At 40.6% G+C, this 27,179-nt stretch overlaps 1 protein-coding gene across 3 annotated transcripts in view; it reads left to right on the forward strand.

Moving 5' to 3' along the window:
• The window catches only part of BBOF1 (basal body orientation factor 1), a 50,897-nt gene that overhangs the window by 13,469 nt on the left and 10,249 nt on the right, over positions 1-27,179 (forward strand). For all 3 annotated transcript variants that reach the window (XM_001929154.4, XM_021099501.1, XM_021099500.1), the window contains exons 3-9: positions 278-343; positions 3,347-3,490; positions 14,168-14,248; positions 17,748-17,818; positions 19,732-19,876; positions 21,497-21,990; positions 25,537-25,638. In XM_001929154.4, the coding sequence (XP_001929189.1) occupies positions 278-343; positions 3,347-3,490; positions 14,168-14,248; positions 17,748-17,818; positions 19,732-19,876; positions 21,497-21,990; positions 25,537-25,638 (1,103 nt within the window). The remainder of the gene's footprint in view (positions 1-277; positions 344-3,346; positions 3,491-14,167; positions 14,249-17,747; positions 17,819-19,731; positions 19,877-21,496; positions 21,991-25,536; positions 25,639-27,179) is intronic.

The raw sequence follows: 27,179 nt of genomic DNA on the forward strand, positions 1-27,179 counted from the left end.
GGCTACATATTTTTTTTCCAGCAAAAAAAAAAAAACAAAAAAAAAAAACCTCTGATACATCCTGGCTAGTTACCCAGGCAGTTCTGATGATAGCCAGGTTTTAGAAACTGGCAATAGCAGGTTAATGGTATGGATTATGTCCTCTCTCTCTTCTTCCCACCTTACTATACCTTTCCAAACCTACTGGTTTTAGTATCGCGTGAAAACTAAGCTGCTTAACTAAGGTAGGACACAGCATTTCTTTACCTTCTTGACTCTGTATTTCCATTTTCTATAGATTGAAAAACTGAAACAGCAATTGAATGAAACAAAAGAAAAAGCCCAAGAGGAGAAGGAAAAATTGGTGAGTGTAGACACTAACACTTCACTTACTCATGGTCAGGTTTCTGGCAAGTTCAAATATTTAATACACAAGGAGAATAAGGGAATAGGTCCTCTGAGCAGTTCAATAACATTATTTTTGTCATTATTATTTGCTTTTTAGGGCTGCACCGGCAGCATATGGAAGTTCCCAGGCTAGGGGTCGAATCAGAGCTACAGCTGCTGTCCTACACCACAGCTACAGCAATGCAGGGTCTGAACCACGTCTGCGACTTACACCACAACTCACGGCAATGCCAGATTACCAACCCATTGAGTGAGGCCAGGGATCGAACCCGCATCCTCGTGCATACTAGTTGGATTCATTTCCACTGCACCACAATGGGAACTCCCTTTTTAAAAATTTATTTATTTATCTTTTTTTTGTCAATAACCTTAAAGCTCACACACTTGATTATACAAAGCTTGAAAGTAACATAAAATTGTGTAATTGTAGAAAACCCTTCTGGTAGAAGTGGTGCTCACTGATCTTCAGTTCTAGAGCTTTTCAGTGAACAGAGCTAGGAAATATATATTTAAGGAATATTAAAAAATATTATGAGCCCATACTACTACTTTATTTTTTTATTTTTTAAGGCCACAGTTTTGACATATGGAAGTTCCCAGGCTAGGGGTTGAATTGGAGCTGTAGCTGCTGGCCTACACCACAGCCACAGCAATGCCAAATCTGAGCCACATCTGTGACCTACACCATAGCTCGTGGCAACACCCAATCCTTATCCCACTGAGCAAGGCCAAGGATTGAACCCACATCTTCATGATCCTCATGGATACTAATCAGGTTTATTTCTGCTGAGCCACAGCAGGAACTCCCCCATACTACTACTTTAAATTCAGATACGGAAGTATAGGATTTTTACTTAACTTTATCATGTCTCCTTTCTCCCTCACCCAAAATCCTGGTTCTTAATGAAAACAGTATAATTGTATAATTTCTTCAAACCTCAATACATCAGTAGGCACAGAATACTAATATTAATACTTCCACCAGCATAAGTTAGTGGATGCAGTTTAACATTTTGGGGGCACTTCTCCCCTTAGGATATATACCAATAGGGCTCTACAATCAAATTAGCACGGTTTAAAAATGATTTGAACCAATTCCTTTCTGTGAGGTTATGCCACCAACTTAATAATATTTTGCTTTTGATTTTTGCCTTTAAAAATTTTAAGTAAAATGGAACTCTGTAATTATGTAATACACTTACGTGTTTCCAAATTCAAATCTATCAAATGTGGTATATTCTGAGAAATCTAACATCTATCCCTGTCTCCACAATATACCAGAGTATATTGTCAAATGGATTTTTGTCAACCTGAGAGGTGAGAAGTGGTATTTCAGTATACCTCAATTTGCATTTCTCTTACTATGAACTAGGTTGAGGATTTTTTCGTGTGTTTGAGGGTTATTTGCATTTCTTTTGATAGCTCTTATTCAATTTTTAGTTGTGTTATTGGCCCTTTTTCTCCTCCACTTCCCTCCTTTTTTCTCTCTTATCCTTCTCCTTCTCCTCCCTTCTCTTCCCTTCTCTTCCTTTTCTCCTCCTCTCTCTTTTCCCTTCTCCTCCATCTTCCCAGTTTGTTCCTCTTTCCTCCAACTTCTTCTTTATTTATAAGAGATATTGGCCCTCCCTTTGTCTCTTAGCTTACTAATTTTATTTTATTTTTTATTTTTATTTTTTGTCTTTTTGTCTTTTAGGTGGCATATAGAGGTTCCCAGGCTAGGGGTTGAATTGGAGCTGTAACTGCCGACCTACGCCGCAGCAACTCTGGATCTGAGCCACATCTGCGACTTACCTACACCACAGCTCACGGCAACACCAGATTCTTAACCCACTGAGGGATCTAACCCACGACCTCATGGATGCTAATCGGGCTTGTTAACCATTGAGCCACAACAGGAACTCCATTAGCTTACTAATTTTAATTTAGGATCAGGGTGTTATTTATCTTTCATACAGATTAAAGATTTGTTTGGTATTCTCATACCTCTTTTTAATATCTACATTTTCTACATAAGATCAGCTTATTTAAGAATTGTTTCCTTATTCAAGTATATTTTATTTTATTTTATTTTATTTTATTTTATTTTATTTTACTGCCTCACAACATATGGGGTTCCTGGGCCAGGAATCAGATCTGAGCCGAAGTTGCAACCCAAGGCACAGCTGTGGCAACTCCAGATCCTTAACCCACTGTGCTGGTCCAGGGGTCGAACCTGTGTCCCAGCACTCCAGAGACTCCACTGATCCTGTTGTGTCACAGTGGGAACTCGTCTTTTAATAAACAACTTTATGCAGGAGTTCTGTCGTGGCTCAGCGGTAATGAACCCGACTAGTATTGATGAGGGCATGGGTTCAATCCCTGGCCTTGCTCAGTGAGGATCCAGCATTGCTGTGAGCTGTGGTATATAGGTCGCACACATGGTTCAGATCTGGTGTTGCTATGGCTGTGGTGTAGGCCAGCAGCTATGGCTCCAATTCGACTCCTAGCCTGGGAACTTCCATATGCTATGGGTGCAGGCCCAAAAAGACAAAAAAACAAAAACAAAAACAAAAACCCCAAGACTTTATGCAGAGTTCCTGTTGTGGCTCAGCAGTAACCAACCCGACCAGTATCCATGAGGACTCGGATTCTATCCGCAGCCCCACTCAATGGATTAAGGATCCAGCATTGCCAAGAGCTGAGGTGTAGGTTGTAGAGGGGGCTTGGATCCGGCATTACTGTGGCTGTGGCATAGGCCAGCAGCTGCAGGTCCAATTCAACTCCTAGCCTGGGAACGTCCATATGCCACAATTGTGGCCCTAAAAAAAGAAAAACAAAACAAAACAAAAAACTTAATGCAAAAATAAAGGAGGAACATTTCTTCAAAGAAGACAAATAGCTGAAGACCTCAAATGGACCAGAACTCTGTGTGACCTCTGTTCTTTTTCCTAACTCATTTACCTGTCTTTTTTGCATACAGGAACAAAAATATACAGTGCAAATAAATGAGCTGGAGGGACAGTTCCATCAGAAAGCCAAAGAAATTGGCATGATTCAGATGGAGCTCAAAACAATAAAACAATTCCAAAAGAGAAAAATCCAAGTGGAGAAAGAATTAGATGATGTAAGTTCCTTTTCTTTCTTTTATTTTTTTTTAAAAAGGAGATTAGAATTAACTACTTAATGTCTGCAAAAACCTTCATAGACATTTATTCCTGTGATATGGTAAAGGATTCCCTTTGACGTTTTAGAGATTATTTGAGAGAAAAGAGGAAGATGTAGTGTAGGACTAGAAGTAAAAAATCTCAACGTTAGACTTTTCTTTTTCTAAGCATTATTTCTTTGCGAATTTACTGAATCTTAGCCAAAATTTATCAGTGGTTAAACATTTGGAACTACAGCTCTAGGAAAACATTAGGGGCAAAGTAGCAAAGTCTTAAAGGAAAACATGTTTAGACTGATGAATGATAATTTTAGAAAAATTTAAAATACACTCTGGGTAGGAGTGGATGGAATGAGGAAAACTACTTTCAGAAAATTTCTCTGAGGAGTTCCCGTCGTGGCGCAGTGGTTAATAAATCCGACTAGGAACCATGAGGTTGTGGGTTCAATCCCTGGCCTTGCTCAGTGGATTAAGGATCTGGTGTTGCTGTGAGCTGTGGTGTAGATTGTTACTGTGGCTGTGGCGTAGGCCGGCAGCTGTAGCTCTAGTCGGACCCCTAGCCCGGGAACCTCCATATGCCACAGGTGTGGCCCTAGAAAAGACAAAAAAAAAAGTTTCTCTCACCTTGTATGCTCTTTCCATTCCCTCAGTCCAGAACATAGTTTTATTGTATTAATGGCCATGCAATAAATAGCACAGAGGAGGGCTGGGCACAAGTAGCTGAAATCAGTTTTGTGATTTGGAGCAATTTACTTATGTTGGTTTCCTCATCTGTTAATTGGGGATGAGAAAGGTTAGTGGCTCATAGAATGTCATAAGAATTAAATGAGTTCATATATGTAAAGTGCTTAAAATAGTGTATGTCACATAATGAGAATTAACAGTGGTGTAGAGCTCTCTGCAAAGTTCGTGGTAACATTTGCTGATCTCCTTGGTATAATACTTATGTTATGACCAATATAATGTGGCCAATTTCAAGCTACCAATGCTTTAAAAATGTGCTGCTAAAACTCCTGGTATGAGTCAGCTCCAACTTGAAACTGCTGCTATTATTACTAATAGTAGTAATAGAAGTAGGATTGCCACCTAAGATAACCATACACCATATAATAGAGGGTAAAAGGTTGGTGCTCTGAAATCAGACTGCTAGAGTATAAACACTGTCTTCACTATCTTGTTAAGTTTCTTCATCTATAACATGGAAGTAAGAATAATAGTACGTTTCAATGGATCATTGTGAAAAATAAATGAAATACAGGTTTTCTTTGTTATCTGAAAGTAGAGTGTTCCTACGAAACCTTTCCCAAGCTGAAGAAGCAATTTTCTTAGGACACAAAATAAATCAAAGCACAGTTGCTCACAGACACAGTTCAAAGCTATGGCAGCTTGATGCTGAGTGCAGTTTCCGGGGAAGGAGTTTGGTGGTACCATTCTCCTCATTGCTAAGGGTGCATGCTGCCTCTATAATGCAGCCTGAGGCTCCCTGCTAAACACTATTTTTGCTTTTCACTTTTTTTTCATAAAAGTGAAAATCCTCTTTGAATTATTTTCAGTTAGTGAAAACAGGTACTAATGTAGCTTTTTTGGTAAAAGCAGAATAAAGTGTACTTTCAAAAAGCAGGAAATACCTGTCATCTGTTTTAAATGGTTAGCATTGTGTGATAAACATTACCTGCTCTTCCTGATCCTGCTACTATTATTACTCCTGCTAAAATTATAGGAGTTCCTGTTGTGGCTTGGCAGATTAAGTACCTGACATAGTGTCCGTGAGGGTTTGGGTTCAATCCCTGGCCTTGATCAGTGGTTAAGGATGTGGCATTGCTGCAACCTGCAGCATAGGTTGCAAGTTCAGCTTGGATCTGATCTCTGGCCTGGGAACTCCAAATGCTATAGGTGCAGCCCTAAAAAGAAAGGAAAATAAAATAAAATTATGGTTATTACAGGAGTCCCCTGGTGGCTTAGCAGGTTAAGGATCCAGTGTTGTCACTGATGTGGCTTGGGCTGCTGCTGTGGTGTGTTTTTGACCCCTGGCCCAGGAATTTCTGCATGCTCTGGGCTGGCACTGCCAAAAATACAACAAAATATAATTATGGTTATTACAATTAGTATTATTTAAGGCCCTTCCACTGTCCCTTTTAGTGCCTCTCACTCATAGTCACAGCATGTCCTTCAAGCATGCAGTATTTCTCTGGCTACCCAATGCTCTGCTTATTTAGAAAGAACAAGCTTTGATGGGAAACCAAAGTTCGTGCATCCTGTTTCTGTTTACCTTTAGCTAACTACCAAATTGAAAGGATCAGTGAGAAATGAGTAAGGTATGTACAACAGAATATAGCCAGTATTTTATAGTAACTATAAATGGAGTATAACCTTTAAAAGTTGTGAATCTCTATATGGTTCACATGTAACATATGATTTTGTACATCAATCGTACTTTAATTTAAGAAAAAGATTTTATTAGAGTTCCCTGGTGGCCTAGCAATTAACGATCCAGATTTGTTACTGCTGTGGCACAGTTTGATCCTTGGCCTGGGGACTTCTGCATGCTGTGGGTGTGGCCAAAAAATTAATTAAAATTTAAAATAAAGAGTTTATTATTGTAACAACTTTTTTTTTTTTTTTTTACAGCCACACCTGTGGCATATGGAAGTTCCTAGGCTAGGGGTCAAATAGGATCTGCAGTTGCCAGCTTACACCAGAGCCACAGCAACACTGGATCCAAGCCACATCTGTGACCTATACCACACCTTGGGGCAACGCCAGATCGTTAACCTACTGAATGATGTCAGGAATTGAACCCACATCCTCACAGAGACAACATCAGGTCCTTAACCGGCTGAGCCACACAGGAACTCTAGAATTTTTTTAAATGACCTCACCCACAGCATATGGAAATTCCTGGTGGCTATGACCTATGCCAGATCCTTTAACCCACTGTGCCAGGCTGGGAATCAAACCTGCACCTCCACAGTGACCCAAGCCACTGCAACTGGATTCTTAACACACTTCACCACAGCAGGAACTCCCAATAACAACATTTAATGGAATATAATCTGTAAAAATACTGAATCACTATGCTGTACACCTAAAACTAATATAATACTGTAAATCAACTATACGTCAAAAAATTTTTTTTGCTTTTTTTAAAATTAAAAAATATTGGATTTCCCATCGTGGCTCAGTGGTTAACAAATTCGACTAGGAACCATGAGGTTTCAGGTTCGATCCCTGGCCTTGCTCAGTGGGTTAAGGGTCTGGTGTTGCTGTGAGCTGTGGTGTAGGTTGCAGATGCGGCTCGGATCTGGCGTTTCTGTGGCTCTGGCGTAGGCCAGTGGCTACAGCTCTGATTGAACCCTTAGCCTGCGAACCTCAATATGCCATGGGTGTGGCCCTAGAAAAGACCAAAAAAAAAAAAATTAAAATTAAAAAAATTTTTTTTTGCTTTTTAGGGCTGCACCCACAGCATATAGAAGTTCCCAGGCTAGGGGTCGAATCAGAGCTACAGCTGCCATAGCCACAACACAACAACACCAGATCCAAGCCACATCTATGACCTACAGCATAGCCCACAGCAAAGCCAGATCCTTAACCCACTGAGCGAGACCAGGGATCGAACCCACAACCTCATGGTTCCTAGTCAGATTTGTTTCTGCTGTGCCATGAAAAAAAAAATCTTAATAGAGGGCTCTTCGAAGCTCTAATTAAAGGAATGACTTGGCACAGTTCAGGCAGGGTGGGGAGGGGGAAGACACTTTCTTAGACTGGGAGGAGTGTGTTTTAATTTATCTGATCATAATTGCATAGTTACAGCAAAACTTTCCCATGAAGCTGACTTTGTTCTCAAACTTGATTACTTGTTGCTTTACAACTGTTCTTATAACTGTTGCTTTAAAATTGTTCTTTCATTTCTTAATTATTCAAACTCTTTTGCAGTATTTTCTGGGGAATTCTCTCTCCCTATGTGTTTCAAGGCCTTTAAAGACCTTAAAATAGTGGTTACATAACGGTCTTCTTTAGTTATTTTATATTTGTGTTGTTCTTGAATCTTTGTAAACTAAGGAGAATAAAAGGAGCCAAATCATCCACTGTGTGGGTACTTGTCTCTCTTCACTAGTTCCTAGACTAGGATTTAATAATAAAATTTGCTAAATGAGTGATATAAGGCAACTATCTCAACCTCCCATAGAATTGATTGAATTTTAGAGCTGAAAGAATCTTTAGGGCCTATTTAAGCCCATTCTTCAGATGAGGAAAACCAAGACCCAGAGATGCTAAGTGACTTACATGAAAGGTTGTAAAGCTGGTAGCAAAATCCCAGTGCCCTGAATCCCTGTCTAGTACCTCTAGTCCTGTTCCTCTATTTCTTCACCTGTATTAGTTACCTATTGTTGCAGAACAAATTACCCCCAATCCACTGGCTTATATAAATAATAAACATTTGTTAAAAGCACAATTTCTTTGGAATTTAGGAATTTGGGATGGGTTTGGCTTGGCAGTTCTAGCTCAGGGTCTCTGAAATTTCAGTCAAGATGTCAGCCAAGGTTGCCATCATCTGAAGGCTTGATTAGAGCTTGTGGATCTGCTTCCAAGGTGCCAGCTCACATGGCTGTCAAGTTGGTGGTGGTAATTAGCAGAAGGCATGAGCTTCTACTTAAGCTGCTTGAGTGACTGTACCCAGAGTGAGTAGCAATCCAAGAGAAAGGCTGACAGAAGCTATTTTTTTTCTTGACTTAGCCTTGGAAATCACAGCATTATTCTGTCATTTTTTTATTAGTTAGAAATGAATGCCTATCTGGCCCACATTCTAAGGGTGGGGAATGAGGTTCCATCATTTGAAGGGAGGACTATCACAGAAGATGGTGTGTTTTAAATCTACCATACCACCACAGTACACACTGCTATGGGAATAACCTTAAAATATCACAGTTCTCATGATGTTCAGATACCTCCCTCAAGAATCTTCTTTAACATTTCTCTGTTGTAAACAGAATACCGTCCAGACATCTCAGCATGAAAATCAAGACCCTACACTTTCTTCCTACTTTCAAACATATTGTTTCCTTTTCCTACACATTCTCATACACACCCCTTTAATCCACCCAACCTAGATATTCCCTAAAGTCATTTCTGCCTTTACCCTGTTTATACTGTTTCTTCTATCTAGAATATACTCCTGAGAGAGCTCTGTCCATTAAAATTTTACCAGTTCTTCAAATGTATGTTCTCCGTGAGGACTTCCCCTAGAGTCCTGTTTGAAAGTAATAATTTTCTTCCTGCCATTTGTGGCAACTTGGATGAAATTTAAGGGCATTATGCTAAGTGAAATACGTCAGGAGTTCCTGTCATGGCGCAGCAGAAGTGAATCTGACTGAGTGGGTCTTTTACTAAAGATGTAATTGAAGAAATATCAAATTTACCATTGGACACATTAAATTTACACAATGATGTATGTCAATTATATTTCAATTAAGCTAGAAAAAAGAAAAAAGAAAATTTTAAATAGATTATTAGCAAAAAAGTAATATATTATTTTTTGCATGTTTTTGCAGCATTTTGTATTTAGCCCATTCTATTTTTTTTATTTAATTTTTCTTTTTAGGGCTGCACCTGAGGCATGTGGACCTTCCCAGCCTGGGGTCGAATCAGAGCTACAGCTGCTGGCCTACACCACAGCCACAGCAACTCGGGATCCAAACCACATCTGCAGCCTACACCATAGCTCACGTCAACGCCAGATCCTTAACCCACTGAGCGAGGCCAGGGATCGAACCTGTGTCCTCATGGATGCTGGTCAGATTTGTTTCCGCTGAGCCACAACGGGAACTGCGAGATGGTAAATTCTTTGAGGCATGAACAGTATTATCCTTCATAGTCATCAAAATACAAGATACACAGTAATGCTTAATAAAATCCATATTAAGGAGTTCTCTTGTTGATCAGCTGGTTAAGGACCCTGTGTTTTCACTGCAGTGGCTCAGGTTGCTGCTGTGGCATGGGTTCAGTCCCTGGCCCAGGAACTGCATGTCACAGGTGCAGCCAAAAAATAAAAATAAAATAGGGAGTTCCTGTTGTGGCTCATTTACTTAAGAACCCAACTAGTATACTTGGGGACACAGTGGCTCATCGGGTTAATGATCTGCCATTGTTGCCATGAGCTGCAGTGTAGGTCACAGATGCAGCTCAGGGCCTGTGTTGCTGTTGCTATGGCGTAGGACCGAGGCTCCAATTTGACCCCTAGCCTCGAACTTCCATATACCACAGGTCTGGCCCTAAAAGGGTGGGGGCGGGGGAAGAGGAAAAAAAAGAATAAAACAAGTCTATGTTAAATGCTGAGTGGGTCTTTTACTAAAGATGTAATTGAAGAAATATCAAGTTTTCTGCTAACTAGATGGGAAGAGTCCTTTCACAATGTATATGGATCAAATCATCATGATGTACATACATTTTATTTATCAACAGTTCCTCAATAAAGGTGAAATGTTTTCTAGAAAGACTTTCTAGTTTTGTTTTATATGAAAATGCTGAAGATTGAATCAAATTAAGTTCCTTATTTTTTCAGGAACTCTCAAAATAGACATCCTAGGTGTAGGTACACATTCTGAATCACAGTGAATCAAGAGCTAGTTGGACATACTTTGTTGGGCCTTTGCGTGATTTATTTTAAAGAGAAGTATTGCCACCTAGTGGAGAAATGGATTTCAGACCTTTCAAGAATGGCTGGTGAGCCAGGAAGACTTACATTCAAAGGGGAAACTTACTGGCTTAAGGGAAAAAAATAAGGTGATTCTGTGGAATCCCAAATATGGAAGAATTTAGGTAGGTGTAGGGTCCATGAATTTAAAAATGGAGGAAAATTAATTATACAGTGTATATAGAATTCATTATACAAATTTAGAAGAGGCTAATTAAATTTAGTTTATCAAGAGATATTTAAAGAATAATTTTAAAGAAAAAATGATTTCCATCTACCTGATTAACAGAAGGAGCATACTTGGTAGGTTGCAGTTAATATTTTTAAAATAACTTGTTTTAGGGAGGTCCCATCGTGGTGCAGAGGGAACGAATCTGACTAGGAACCGTGAGGTTGCGGGTTCCATCCCTGGCCTCACTCAGTGGGTTAAGGATCCAGTGTTGCAGTGAACTGTGGTGTAGGTCGCAGCCATGGCTCGGATCTGGCATTGCTGTGGCTGTGGCATAGGCCGGCACCTGTAGCTCCAGTCAGACCCCTAGCCTGGGAACCTCCATATGCCGCTGGTGCAGCCCTATAAGAACAAAAGACAATAATAATAATAATAATAATTTGTTTTAGTCTTTCTTCTTTTGACAGGGAAATACTACCCATTTCAGCAAACTTAGCTGATTAAAAAAAAGAAGAAAATGAAAAACCCTCCCGCCTAAAACCATACTAGCTAAACTATTGTTAATATTTTGGTAAATAGTCTTTCCTTTGCCCACCTCTATGTATAAACATATTTTATATATAAAATATGCTATGTGTAAACATATTTTAAAGTACCTGTAGAAGTTCCCGTTGTGGCTCAGTGGTTAACAAACCCAACTAGGATCCATGAGGACAAGGGTTTGATACCTGGCCTTGCTCAGTGGGTTAAGGACTTGGCATTGCCATGAGCTGTGGTGTAGGTTGCAGACACAGCTCAGATCTGGCATTGCTGTGGTTGTGGCACAGGCTGGCAGCTATAGCTCCAATTCAACCCCTAGCCTGGGGACCTCCATATGCCACAGGTATGGCCCTACAAAGACAAAAGACAAAATAAATAAATAAATGAAGTATCTATATGCTATTTTGTATAAAAATAAGGTCACAGAGTTCCTTAATTAGTGCATTGCCTAATTATGTTTCAAAAGATTTATTTATTTACTTACTTATTTATTTGGCTATGCTTGTGCATGTAGAAGCTCTTAGGCCAGGTTCTGAACCCATGCCACAGCAGCAGCCCAAGCCGCTGCTGCCTGCCAGATCCTTAACACATTGTGCCATAAGAAAACTCCTCAGGGAGTTCCTGTCGTGGCGCAGTGGTTAACGAATCCGACTAGGAGCCATGAGGTTGCGGGTTCGATCCCTGCCCTTGCTCAGTGGGTTAACAATCCGGCGTTGCTGTGAGCTGTTGCTGTGAGCTGTGGTGTAGGTTGCAGATGCGGCTCGGATCCCGCATTGCTGTGGCTCTGGCATAGGAGATTCCCTAGCCTGGGAATCTCCATATGCCGCGGGAGCGGCCTAAGAAATAGCAAAAAGGCAAAAAGGCAAAAAAAAAAGAAAACTCCTCAAAAGATTTATTTATTAATTTATAGGATTTTGAGGGAGCCCAATGGCAAATGAAAGATCCACCCCATCCCACTGTGATAGTAGACATTTCCATAAATTTGTATGTTGACATTAATTTTAAAAGTCTTTGACAATGTAGAGGCCTTTTTTTTTTTTTTTTTTTTTTTTTTTGGCTGTGCTCAGAGAATGCAGAAATTCCCAGGCCAGGGATCAAACTTATGCCACAGCAGCAACCAGAGCCACTGCAATAACAACACCAGATGGGAACTCCTAAGAGGCCATTTAAAAAAAAATTGTATAAAAATTACAGGGGGAGGGAGTTCCTGTCGTGGCGACAGCAGAAACGAATCTGACTAGGGACCATGAGGTTTTGGGTTCGATCCCTGGCCTTGCTCAGTGGGTTAAGGATCTGGCATTGCCGTGGCTGTGGTGTAGACTGGCAGCTGTAGCTCCAGTTAGACCCCTAGCCTGGGAACTTCCATATGCCACAGGTGCAGTCCTAAAAAGCAAAAAAAAAAAAAAAACAGGGAGAAAGAAGAACATCTGAAAGAGGTCATATAATGTGGATCAAATGGAGATTTAATACAGTTAGGACAGAGACCACACTCAGAAAAATTATTAAGTATAAGGGAGGAGAATATTAGGTATTATAATAACCTCTACATTACATGGTTATTATTCTAAGTACTTTACGTGTATTATTTGCTATTTAATCCTTGCCACACCTTTATGAGATAGCTACTATTATTATCCTCTTTTTACCCTGGAGACAAGACTTAGAGAAGTTAAGTGATTTGACCATACAACTGGTAGGTGAGAGGTAACAGTTGAACTCTTGTCTGTCTGATGGAAAGTCCTTCTCTACTGCCTTTGGTGAGGCATGAATAGTAGATTAAGTACATTCAATCTGACTGGTTCTTGTCAGTAGGTATATCAGAATAATATCTTTAAGGTAGCTTCCTTTGCCTAGAAGAAGGATCCATCTGTGGGACTTCTAGGGAGATACTTGCTATTTTTATTTTTTAAATTTTTATTATAGTTGATTTACAATGTCCTGTCAATTTCTTCTGTACAGCGAAATGACCCATTGTTTATGTATATATAGTTTCCTGTGCTATACAGTAGGATTATACTAAGAATTTTTTTTTTTTGTCTTTTTGCTATTTCTTTGGGCCGCTCCCGCGGCATATGGAGGTTCCCAGACTAGGGGTCGAATCAGAGCTGTAGCCACTGGCCTACACCAGAGCCACAGCAACGCGGGATCCGAGCCGCGTCTGCAGCCTACACCACAGCTCACGGCAACGCCGGATCGTTAACCCACTGAGCAAGGCCGGGGATCGAACCCGCAACCTCATGGTTCCTAGTCGGATTCGTTAACCACTGCACCATGACGGGAACTCCAGAATTTTCTAAATATGGGGACTCTTGAAGGGAAGCCTAGGGAATTAATATGATTTGAATTAGAGATAATTCTGTCTTTAGTTATTTTTTCTTTTTTCCTTTTTGGTTTTTCGGGCTGCACCTGCAACATATGGAAGGTCCCAGGCTAGGGGTCAAATTGGAGCTGCAGCTGCTGGCCTACACCACAGCCACAGCAACACTAGATCTGAGCTGCATCTGCAACCTACACCACAGCTCAAGGCAATGCCGGATGCTTAACCCACTGAGCAAGGCCAGGGATCGAACCTGAGTCCTCATGGATACTAGTCAGGTTCGTTGCTGCTGAGCCATGACAGGAACTCTGGTTTTCTCATAGAAAAGATTCTTATATTAAGTGGGAGATTTGTTAGTCTGACTCCTAAGTCCCCTTCTGAGTCTAAAACATGATTTTGTGAGTCCACATATTTAAAAATGAAGACGTTTGGAGAAAATGATTATGGTAATAACTTATCTGATGTTCTGAGAACCATTATACATGAAAAGCTTTTTAGAAACTCAATACTGATCTTGTAAATCCACAGATGATTTTGAGAAATATGCTACTCAGCGGGAGGGCATGGGGTTTTTCTTTGTGTTCAGGATTAAGAGGTAATGTATAACAGAAAACATTTCTTTCTTTCTTTCTTTTTTTGTCTTTTTAAGGCTTTACCCATGGCATATGGGAGTTCCCAGGCTAGGGGTTGAATTGGAGCTGCAGCCTCTGGCCTGCGCCACAGCCATAGCATCGAGGTATCCTTAACCCACTGAGTGAGTCCAGGGATGGAACCCGTGTCCTCATGGATGCTAATCAGGTTCGTTAACCATGAGCCACTCTGGGAACTCCCAGAAAACATTTCTTGATTGAGAATTTTCTAGGAATATGCCCTAATAATCCTGTTTTATATTGACCTTTTTTTAAAAAAATTTAATTTTAGCTGAAGGAGAATTTAAGGAACACAGAGCGGAAGCATCAGGAGACTCTTAGAAGATTGGAAAGCAGATTTTTTGAAGAAAAGGTATAGCATATTTGCCTTAATGAACAAATATTTTGTTTACTAGAATACCATAAGAGTGTATGTATTCCGAGACATCAGTTTTTTTCATTTGATATCGTAGTAGAAGATCGTTTCTCCCCACTACCCTTCCCAGTTAGAGATTTTTGAAATCCTCAAGAGGGATTGTCATCTGACCACGACTTCAGGACACCCCTCCTCAGCTTGGTGTCTCCTGGTGGAACTAAAGCTGCATGTACCACTTTCTGTAGGGGAAAGGGGATACGAGGTCTTCTGGCACACGCCAAGCTCTTCCTTTAGTCAGGCTGACTGTGGATGTTCATAAAAGGGGCCCAAAAATGTGCCTTAGCACACTACAAACTTCCACATTTCTCTGTGCTTCTGAAGTTAATTCTACAAATTATGGCAAGTGCGTTGGAACACTTCTGCAGAATCTTCCCAGAGTCCCCATGGTTTTTCTTTAATTCTCTTAATTTTTTTCTTTAGTTTTTCATCCTTAGGAAATAACTGAATAGACTTTTTCACAAATTGGTAGAAATGTAGGGAGTTGAGGGTGAGACAAATAAGTACTCTTATCAGGTTTATATAGGAGATTTCGCTTTAAAAAGTGGCTCTAGGTCTCCAGTTAGTGTATAGTGGAGCAGGAACAGTGTGGAGGTGCTTCCCCCCAGGCACTTCCTGGCTACTGTTAGGAAGGGAAGGCCTTGGGAATGGGCTGCTCTCAGTTGTCTCTTTCCTCACTCCATCCTACACTTGATTTCTCTCACTTGCTTAGGTGCTTGGTCGGTTTACAGATTACCTCACTCAAACAGCTTCCTTTTTTTTTTTTTTTTTTTTTTTTTTTTTTTGGTTTTTTGTCCTCTTAGGGCTGCACCCGAGGCATATGGAGGTTCCCAGGCTAGGGGTCTAATCGGAGCTGTTGCTGCCAGCCAGTGTTTGCCACAGCCACAGCAACGCAGGATCCTAGCCGCGTCTGCAGCCTACACTGCAGCTCACTGCAACGCCAGATCCTTAACCCACTGATAGAGGTCAGGGATCGGACCCGCAACCTCATGGTTCCTAGTTGGATTCCTTAACCACTGAACCATGATGGGAACTCCAGAAATGGCTTCTTTTAATAGGACTTTTATGTGTGGAAGTAGATGGCTGCTGGGCTTTCCCTCCTAATTGCATCATAGATAATACACGCTAAGATTCATCTGTTTTAAGGCAGGAAGAAGGGAGGCTCCATCTGTGTATGTCCCTTTTATTTGAAACCGTTAAATCTTTCCCAGAAGTTCCTAGCTTTCTTCTTGCATATCTCTGACTATCCAGAACCATGTTATAATGGATGTTGAGAAAGTGGGTGTTTTGTTTTTCCAGCCACTGGTGGAAGCTGGGAAAGAAGAGGATGGGAATGAGCATTGGGTTGGCCAGCCACAGCAGTATGTGCCTCACCATGTTAGGGAAAATCTTCTTGGTTAGATACAAACTCCTGTGCTGGTTTGAGCCCAAGGGCTGCTGAGCCACCAGCGAACTCCTGCCAGCTGTATTTTATTTTATTTTTTTCCTTTTTAGGGCCCACCTGAGGCATATGGAGGTTTCCAGGCTAGAGTTCTAATTGTAGCTACAGCTGCTGGCCTGCACCACAGCCACAGCAACACCAGATCTGAGCCTCGTCTGCAACCTATACCACAGCTCATGGCAACACTGAGTGAGGCCAGGAATCGAACCTGCATCCTCATGAATACTAGTTGAATTCGTTTCCGCCGCACCACAACAGGAACTCCAGCTGCATATTTTTGTACTTGTGGTTCCCTCTTCAGCTCCAGCCTATTCTCATTCTTCAGAGCTCAAACGTGGTTCCCTCAAAGAAATAGTTCCTAAACCCCAATCGAAAATTACCTTCCTGCAGTTCCCGTTGTGGCGCAGTGGAAATGAATCCCACTAGGAACCATGAGGTTTCCGGTTTGATCCCTGGCCTCGCTCAGGGGGTTAATGATCCAGCACTGCCATGAGCTGTGGTGTAGGTTGCAGATGAGGCTTGGATCTGGCATTGCTGTGGCTGTGGTGTAGGCTGGCAGCTCTAGCTCTGATTTGACCTCTAGCCTGGGAAGATCCATATGCCACGGGTATGGCCCTGAAAAAAATAAATAAAAAGCTAAATAAATAAATAAATAAAATTACCTTCCTCAGTTACTGTATATTTTATTACTACATTTATTTCACTTATAGCATTTATCACAGTCAGTTAATTCTCTTGTTTATTTGTTAAGGAGGCTGATACTATCAACCTGACTGCATGTGAATCACTGCTCTGCCATTTTCTAGCTATATGATTTTGAACAAGTTACCAACCTCTCTTTCTCTGAGTTTCCTCAGTCCTTATCTTTAGGGATAATAATAATAATACCTAAATCACAAGTATCTAATTACACTGTTGTGAGAAGTAAATAATACATGTGTGGAACCATGCCTGGCACACAGTAAGTGCTCAGTGCATTTTAATTATCATTATTTGTTTGGGTCTCATCCTAGAATATAAGCTCCATGAGAACAGGAATCTTATCTGTTTTGTTCACCGCAGAATCTCTAGTATCTAAAAAACCTGGTACATTATTAGCTCTCAACAGGAATTTGTTGAATGAATGAGTAAATGATTCTCATCATATTGTATTTAACAGAAATTTCTTCCAGCTCTGCTTTCCAATACTGATGTGGAATTTTTTTTCTACTTATATTTTGCTTCTTTTGTGTGTGTGTGTGTGAATGTCCACCTCATACAGAAGTTCCTAGACCAGGCTTGAACCTGCACCATAGCAGCGACCAGAGCTGTAGCAATGACCATGCCAACTCCTTAACCCACTGAGCTGCCAGGGAACTCCCTCATTTTTCTTCTTTAATGGGGAAATTGGGAGCTACCCTAATGTTCCTTTGTTCATGCTATCCTCTTGGCTGGTTCCTCCCCCAATAATCAAATACTTCACACCAATTCATGTGGAAGGAGTATTTTTTTGACATTATAAAATAAGTCCTTAATTTTTTTTTTTTTTAGGGCCACACCTGAGGCATATGGAAGTTCCCAGGTTAGGGGTGGAATCGGAGCTGCAGCTGCTAGCTTACACCGCAGCCACAGCAACACCAGGTCTGAGCTACATCTGCAACTTACACCACAGCTCATGGTAACACAGGATCCTTAACTCACTGAGTGGGGCCAGGGATTGAACCTGCATCCTCATGGATACTAGTCAGGTTTGTTACCGCTGAGCCACAATAGGAACTTCCAGTCCTTAACTTTTTGATATGTAAAATTTGTTGTTAGAAATATAACTCTAGGAGCTCCCTTGTGGCAGAACAGATTAAGGATCTGGCGTTGTCACTGCTATGTTTCTGGTCACTGGTGTCGTGCAGATTCAGTCCCTAGCCTGGGAACTTCTCATGCTGTGGGCACAACTGAAAAAAAAAAAGAAGAAGAAGAAGAAAGAAATATAACTGTGTTAAAACAGCCTGTTTTCTTTTTTAGCACCGACTAGAACAAGAGGCTGAAAAGAAGATAATAATGCTGGCAGAGAGAGCCCACCATGAAGCCGTTATGTAGGAGATTGCTGCCTCCTTTTTCTTCCTAATAGCCTTTTTATTTTTTTTGCAGTGCCACAGTAGTGGCAATGCCAGATCCTTAACCAGTAGGCCACCAGGGAACTACCTCTAATAGCCCCTCTTACCTGTTTGCTGGTGTTTTTTTGTTCCTATCATGTTGTCTTCCTCCTTCTCTCCTGGTTTGCTTTCTTCAAATTTTCTGGTTTGCTTTCCCTCACTGTTTCTTTCCCTTTGTGTTCCTGCCCCTTTTCCATTCACCCTTTTTGTAGAACAACAGTGCAGAGGAAAGAACCTGGGCTTTGAAGTTACACTTTGTGTCTCAACATGTGTACTAACTGACTGTAGGAAGATTTCTTAACTTTTTTGAAATTAAATATCTTCATTTAAAAATGATGTTAAGAGAGTTCCTGGAGTTCCCGTCGTGGCGCAGTGGTTAACGAATCCGACTGGGAACCATGAGGTTGCGGGTTCGATCCCTGCCCTTGCTCAGTGGGTTAACGATCCGGCGTTGCCGTGAGCTGTGGTGTAGGTTGCAGACGCGGCTCGGATCCTGCGTTGCTGTGGCTCTGGCGTAGGCCGGTGGCTACAGCTCCGATTCTACCCCTAGCCTGGGAACCTCCATATGCCGCTGGAGCGGCCCAAAGAAATAGCAAAAAGACAAAAAAAAAAAAAAAAAAAAAAAAAAAAAAAAGAGAGTTCCTGTTGTGGCTCATTGGGTTCCTAACCTGACTAGTATCCATGAGGATGTGAGTTCGGTCCCTGGCCTTGCTCAGTGGGTTAAGGATCCACCAGTGATGTGAACTGTGGTGTAGGTCACCAACTCAGCTCAGATCCCATGTTGCTGTGGCTCTGGCGTAGGCCAGCAGTTGCAACTCTGATTCTACCCCTAGCCTGGGAACTTCTATATGCCTCAGGAGCGGCCCTAAAAAGCAAAAATAAATAAATAAAATAAAAAAGTGTGAATGATGGCAACTGTTCAGGGTTGTCATGAGGTATATTAGTGAACGTAACACTAAACTATGTTGTGTTAATAGATAAAATCTCAATGGTTTATTTCTTGCTTATATAATAATCCAGTGTGGGTCTAACAGCTCTACTTCAGGGGTGATTCAGGAACCTGGGCTGCTTCCATCTTGTTTTTCATGTCCAGTCACATGGACAGAGAGAGCATGAGAAACTCATACCTGCTTTTTAAAAAAATTTTATTTATTTATTTCTCAATGAATTTATTACATTTATAGTTGTGCAATGATCATCACAATCCAATTTTATAGGATTTCCATCCCACAACCCCAGCATATCCCCCCACCTCCCAAACTGTCTCCTTTGGAAAGCATAAGTTTTTCAAAGTCTGTGAGTCAGTATCTGTTCTGCAAAGAAGTTCATTGTGTCCTTTTTTCAGATTCCACATGTCAGTGAAAGCATTTGATGTTGGTGTCTCATTGTCTGATTGACTTCACTCAGCATGATAATTTCTAGGTCCATCCATGTTGCTAAAAATGCTGGTATTTTGTTCCTTTTAATGGCTGAGTAATATTCCACTGTGTATATGTACCACATCTTCTTGATCCATTCCTTTGTTGATGGGCATTTAAGTTGTTTCCATGTCTTGGCTATTGCAAATAGTGCTGCACATACCTGCTTTTTTTTTTAATTGAAGTATTGTTGATTTACAGTGTTGAGCCACATACTTGCTTTTAATTGCCTTGGACTGGAAGTAATACATTGCTTTTTACTTTCCCTTTGGTGAGAACTTAGTTCTTAAGATTCCCTCCTAACTATTGAGTACCCACAATAAGCTAAATAAGTGGAGGTCATTATTATTATTATTAGGGGTAAAGCAGTTATTATTCCAGTTTGGTAATACCTAAAACTTAAGTCTATGTTTTGGGATCTTATGTCTATTTCAGGCAATTGAATAATGCTGGAAGAACTGTTTTTAAAGAGAATGTTTATCTCCAGAAAGCTCTTGCATACCATCTGAAGGAAACCGACACTCTGCAAAAAAATTCCCAGAAGTTACAAGAGACTCAAACTTTGCTTTTACAGCAAAAGGTTCCTATCCTCATTTAGACTTTGTTTCCTAACTTTTTTTTTAAAGATTGGGTTGATGAATACTAAGAGTTGAGTATAGTAATGATACATAAGGACAATAGGACCATTCTTCTGTCTGGATGATGTATTTTCTTTATCTGAAAAAGTTAATTACTGAATGACTTATAAGAAACTTTAGATTTGGTTTTATAAAGAATAGATCAGGGAGTTCCCGTCGTGGCACAGTGGTTAATGAATCCGACTAGGAACCATGAGGTTGCAGGTTCGATCCCTGGCCTTGCTCAGTGGGTTAACGATCCGGCGTTGCTGTGAGCTGTGGTGTAGGTTGCAGACACGGCTCGGATCCTGTGTTGCTGTGGCTCTGGCGTAGGCTGGCGGCCACAGCTCCGATTCGACCCCTAGCTTGGGAACCTCCATATGCCACAGGAGCGGCCCAAGAAATAGCAAAAAAAGACAAAAAAAAAAAAAAAAAAAAAAGATCAGAAAAATATAACTCCTGTTCTCTACTACTTTAGTCTTCATTTTACTTTGCTTAGAGTTGGTCCCTGAATCACTGAGGAATAGGTTCTCACTGGTGAGTAAAAGCCCTGACATCAGTGGCTTTGCCACGTAAAAGTTTATCCTCTCCTCTAAAGTAAGTCTGGAGGTAAGCAATCCAGAACTGGTATGGTAGTGCCACAGTCAACAGAGACAGGTTCCTCAAATTTGTTCTTCTGCATAAGGCTTATATCCTCAGAGTCGCCTCATGGACCCCAGCGGCTGCTGGAGCTCTAACCATTACTCAGCAGGAAGGAAGAAGGAAAAACCCCTTTAGAGGCTTCCTGGAAGTCCTACACACCTTTCTACTCACACCGCTGTGGTCAGAACTTAGTTACATGGTTTTGCTGAACTATAGGGGCAATTTTCAGCTGGGCTCGCTGCCTTTCTGAATAAAATTGAGGTTTTATTACTAAGGAAGAAATTGAAAACGGACACTGGGATAGACAACTAGCAGACTATCACAGTTCCAGGGTATAGTTGTTAAATCAATGTTTTACTGTATAGTCTGATCGATTTTGGAATATCGTTTTGATAATAGAAGATATTGAGTCTTTCGGAATTTTAGAGGAAGGCAAATTTCTTTTCTTTTTCTTTCTTTCTTTCTTTTTTTTTTTTTTTTTTTTTTGTCTTTTTGCCTTTTCTAGGGCTGCTCCCGCAGCATATGGAGGTTCCCAGCCTAGGGGTTTAATCAGAGCTGTAGCTGCCGGCCTACGCCAGAGCCACAGCAACGCGGGATCCAAGCCGAGTCTGCAACCTACACCACAGCTCACGGCAACGCTGAATCCTTAATCCACTGAGCAAGGCCAGGGATCAAACCCGCAACCTCATGGTTCCTAGTCGAATTCGTTAACCACTGAGCCACGATGGGAACTCTGAAAGTTTCTTAATTAGCAAAATCTGTGGCCTTTGTAAGTCCAAACAAGGACTCTCAATGTTTACACACAGGATACCAAAATATCACCATTGCAATGTGGCATCAAACTCAAATCTCGTGAAGTAATGGAAATTAGGGAGGAACTTTTAAGTTTTGATGTTAATTAAAGAAAAAAATTTCTCATCTCTCTCATCTTTTTGTTTTAGGAGATCAATGATCTGTTGGTTAAGGAAAAGATAATGCAGCTTACCCAGCAGAGATCCCAAATTCAGACTCTGCAGAAGAAGGTGGTAAGCTTGGAGACTGCCCTGAGTTGTATGACCAAAGAGTTTGAGACTGAAGTTTTAAAACTGCAGCAGCAGGCAATGGTAGAGAACCAAGCAGGTCAAATTGAAATTTTCAAATTGCAGCAACTTCTTCAGATGAAGGACAGGGAAATGAATCGAATGAAGAAGCTGGCCAAGAACATACTAGATGAGAGAACAGAAGTGGAAAGTTTCTTTTTAGATGCTCTACACCAAGTAAAGCAACAGATCCTGACTAGTAGAAAGCGTTATAAACAGATAGCACAAGCTGCTTTCAATTTTAAAATGAGAGAGGCGTGTGCAAGAAGAACAGAATATCCCAAAATCCGCACATTCGATGGCAGAGAGCACAGCACCAATAGTGTGAATCAGGATCTTATGGAGGCTGATAAGTGGTACTAATAATGCTTTCACATTTTATCCTTTTACTGCTATTTTTGTGCCCTTTAGAAAAGTAAGAATCCTGAAAAGTTCAGTTTGATAATATCTAAGTATTAAATAGATTACTCAGTAAGTTACTTGAGCAGAGGAACTATCTCACTCATCTTTTTAACTCCCATGCTTAGCATAGTGTGTGGACCTTAGTAGGTATTCTTAGTAGATGTACCCCCATTTTTGTGTGACAGAGACTTGTCAAATGGACTAAATTGTTTATTCCATTTTGAATGCTATTGTAATATCTTTTATTTTTATTTTTTATTTTTATTTTTTGTCTTTTTAGGACCGAACCCATGGCATATGGAGTTTCCCAGTCTAGGGGTTGAATTGGAGCTGTAGCTGCTGGCCTAGACCACAGCCACAGCAACACCAGACCCGAGATGAGTTGCATCTGTGACCTACACCACAGCTCATGGCAACGCCGGATCCTTAACCCCCTGAGCAAGACCAGGGATCGAACCGCATCTTCATGGATGCTAGTTAGTTGGGTTTAGTTAACCACTGAGCCACGATGGGAACTCCTGTAATATCTTTTAACATGTTCTTTTATGTTGTTTCCCATAAATTGATTATAAAGATTTTCTTTCTTTTTTTCTTTTTAAATGAGAGTTGCAGCATTTATTTTAGGTTCTCTCTTGGGTTTTTTGGTTTTTTTTTTTTTTTGTCTTTTTTGCCACACAGGCAGTATGTGGGAATTCCCGGGCCAGGGATTGAACCTATGCCGCACAGCAGCAACCAGAGCCACAGGGGTGAGAATGCAGGAGGCTCAACCCGCTAGGCCATCAGAGAACTCCTTTTTTTTTTTTTGGCTACCCCCGGGGCGTATGGAAGTCTCAGGCCAGAAGTTGAACTTGGGCCACAGCAGCAGCCCAAGCCACTGCAGTGACAATGCCAGATCCTTAACCTACTGCACCATAAGACAACTTCCATTATAAAGATTTGATTAGAGGAGTTCCCATCATGGTGCAGTGGTTAACGAATCCGACTAGGAACCATGAGGTTGCGGGTTTGGTCCTTGCCCTTGCTCAGTGGGTTAAGGATCCAGCGTTGCCGTGAGCTGTGGTGTAGGTTGCAGACGCGGCTCGGATCCTGCGTTGCTGTGGCTCTGGCATAGGCCAGGGGTACAGCTCGGATTAGACCCCTAGCCTGGGAACCTCCATATACCGCGGGAGCGGCCCAAAGAAATAGCAAAAAAAAGACAAAAAAAAAAAAAAAGATTTGATTAGATACAGATTAAACATTTTTGATAAATATACTTTCACAATATTTTATAATGTGCCTTTTACTATTCTGAGATGAAATGCATAGGTAATACATCTAGCCAGAGCCATCATTTAGAAAGTCAATATAACAATTCTTTGTAGCAACTCTTTTTTAGTGTCCCCTCCATCATTGTACTAACCAGAAGTTCCCATAAGGTTCTCAGTATACTGTGGAGATCTACTGCTACTGTGATAAAGGTGGAAGAATGATTGAGATATTGTAGACTATACACAATGATTGTTTCCTGTTAGCATTTTTATCTGTCACAATACTTTTCCCCCTATAAACTAGGGATTAAATTATAGTGCGTTTTAAAGATTATTCTGAAAAAAAAATTGTTTTATATCCTAACACAATTAGATTCTTCAAAGGCCTTAAGAAACTTAAAATGACTCCCTACTGCTATCTACTTAACATTTTATTAAGAGGGCTTCCAAATGTGCTTTCTGCCCTCTTTCTCTCTATATATATATGTATATATATATATATTTAGGGCCACACCCACATCATATGGAAGTTCCTGGGCTAGGGGTCAAATTGGAACTGTAGCTGCTGGCCTACACCACAGCAATCCTTAACCCATTGAGCAAGACCAGGGATCGAACCCATGTCCTCATGAATAGATTCGTTACCACTGAGCCATAATGGGAACTCCATCTTCTTTATATTTTTTTAAATGGACGAATTTGTAGGTTCTTTTAAATTCTAAAGCTGTTGGGAAGGTTGGAGATGGCAAGTGACTTTTGAAAGATAGAACTCTTCTTCAAAAATGTCTGTACTTGGAGTTCTCTTGTGGTGCATTGGGTAAAAGATACGAGTTGTCATGACACAGCTCAGGTTCAATCCCTGACCCAGAAACTTCTGCATGCCACAGGGCAGCCAAAAAAATGTCCCTATGATAATTGTTTTACCTTCTTGCCCTATTCAAAAGTCTGTGAGACATGTCTGTTACCAAGAGATTCACTATAGTTTTCTTTTTTATTTCATAAGTCAAGCAACTTGAGTCCCCACCATATATAAGGCAGATTCTTTTACATTTATTTATCTACTGTATATTAAGTGGTATATAAGTCTTCAGGGGAAGGTACATAAAATGATTCTTCGCATTGTTATTGCAGAAACTGGACTCTTCCTATCCTGCCTTATGAGCAACTTATCACCTTAACCGTAGTGTCCTATCACCTCTACCAGAAAGGCAGAAATTGTAGTTAAAATATTATATTAGCTGCTTAAGAGGCACACTGGGGAAGGACAATTAAAGCACATGGTGATCATAAGGCAAAACCTAAACTTAAACTGACCTGGAGTTCCCATTGTGGCTCAGTGGAAACGAATCCAGCTGGGAACTGTGAGGTTGCAGGCTCAATTCCTGGCCTTGCTCAGTGGGTTAAAGATCTGGCGTTACCGTGAGCTGTGGTGTAGGTCGCAGATGAGGCTCAGATCCTACGTTGCTGTGACTCTGACGTAGGCTGGCAGCTGTAGCTCTGATTTGACCCCTTGCCTGGGAAACTTCATATGCCTCGGGTACAGCCCTAAGAAGCAAAATAAATAAATAAATAAAATAAATAAAAATAAAAACAAAAAAAGAAAACTAACCCAACTGATGTATATGCAAAAATATTTCTTACGTTATACAACATCAATACTCTGTCTGCATGTCAGCCAGTTTTGTAAAGAGCAAGTAGACTATGAATCTTTTAGAAAAGTTATGGTATAAATACCTGCCTGGAAGGCTTAGCTGCAGCCTTATTTGGAGATAAGAAATAGACCAGATAAGTTACATGTTATTTTATAAATTTACCTCTATTACTCTATTTTCATAGCAAAATATCTAATGCGAAAGAAATGCTTAGAGGGAATTTACCAATAATTTCACTAAACAACTATTTTTTTCTTGTTCCTTTTGTGTTATCTAGATATATAATGTTGCATTACAACTTTCTATTTTGCTTATTTTCTTAATGTTTGAACATAGTTTTTTTATGTTATAGTTTTTCTTATTTTCACTTTAATGACTGTGTAACACTTCAGATCGGCTAGCATATTGATATCCTTTTCAACTTTATGGATTTGGTAATGGACATAGTTTGCTTTTTAGTCATTACATTTGGAAACCTCATAATATTCAATTATGACTAAGAGATTTTCTTTTATCATGTTTACATATTTTATACTTTTAGAAAAGAGATGCTTACTTTGACTATATTTTTTCCCTTTTTTTTTTCTTTGAAATTCTTTAGGACAGATGTTCATGGAAATGTGGATATTGGAGATTTGACCTGGGAGCAGAAGGAGAAAGTCTTGAGGTTGCTCTTTGCAAAAATGAATGGCTTTGTTCCTAGGTAACTCCCTGATTCAGTAGTAGAATACCAACTTGCCATAAAAACCTAGAAACCATATAGGAACAATGAATATATTCTCACTTAGAATTAAGGGAACAGGAAAGGACCAGAAAATATAAAAGGGCCATACTGCTTAGTGACTCTCAGAGATAAACACTGGGAGATGTCTAAGTGCATACAAAAATGAAAGAGGAATTAGAATTAAAAGGGGAGAAAATCAATTAATCTTAGGTGTTTAGGTTATGCTTACTAAGAAGGTATTACATTGCTTAGCTGAATGGTAACTAAAGAGAAGCATGAGGAGTTCCCACTGTGGTGCAGTGGTTAACGAATCTGACTAGGAACCATGAGGTTTCAGGTTCAATCCCTGGCCTTGCTCAGTGGGTTAAGGATCCGGTGTTGCCGTGAGCTATGGTGTAGGTGGCAGACTCGGCTCGGATCCCGTGTTGCTGTGGCTCTGGCGTAGGTAGGCGGGTGGCTAAAGCTCCTATTGGACCCCTAGCCTGGGAACCTATGCTGCGGGAAGCGGCCCTAGAAAATGCAAAAAGACAAAAAGCCAAAAAAAAAAAAAAAAAAAAAAAAAGGAAGAGAGAGAAGCATGATAATTGTTTCTTTTCCCCATTATAGTTGACTTACAATGTTCTGTCAATTTCTGCTGTACAGCAAAGTGACCCGGTTGTGTGTGTGTGTGTGTGTATTCTTTTTTTCATGTTATCCTCCATCATGTTGCATCACAAGTGACTAGATATAGTTCCCTGTGCAGGATCTCATTGCTTAACCACTAATAATTGTTAAGATTTTATTGGTCTGCAAAGATAAGTAAATGAATTTTAAAAAGAATTTTTTTTTTTTTGGTTGCACCCCAAGTATGTGGAAGTTCCCGGGCCAGGGATCGAACCCACACAACAGTAGTGACCCAAGCTCTGCAGTGACAATGTGGATCCTTAACCCACTGAGCCACAAGAGAACTCCATGATTTTAAAGCTGATTATTAAGGGAATCTCTACTACCAAGAAAAAGACTCAGAAAGGAAAACAGAAATACACAGGTATTCTAAATAATTTTGTTTTTTTAGGGCCGCACCTGTGGCATATAGAAGTTTCCAGGCTAGGGGTTAAATTGGAGCTGTAGCCACAGCCACAGCAATGCAGGATCCAAGTTGCATCTGCAACCAACACCACAGCTCACAGCAACACTGAATCCTTAACCCGCTGAGGGAGATCAGGGATAGAGCCTGCATTCTCATGGATGCTAATTGGGTTTGTTACTGTTGACCCATGACGGGAACTCCCAAATAATTTTTTTTTTTTTTTTGTCTTTTTGCCATTTCTTGGGCTGCTCCCGAGGCATATGGGAGGTTCCCAGGCTAGGGGTCGAAACGGAGCTGTAACCACCAGCCTATGCCAGGGCCACAGCAAGGGGGGATCCGAGCTGAGTCTGCCACCTATACCACAGCTCACGGCAACGCTGGATCATTAACCCACTGAGCAAGGCCAGGGATAGAACCCGCAACCTCATGGTTCCTAGTTGGATTCATTAAC

This window comes from Sus scrofa, chromosome 7 (assembly GCF_000003025.6).
Source record: "Sus scrofa isolate TJ Tabasco breed Duroc chromosome 7, Sscrofa11.1, whole genome shotgun sequence".
Taxonomy (NCBI): Eukaryota; Metazoa; Chordata; class Mammalia; order Artiodactyla; family Suidae; genus Sus; species Sus scrofa.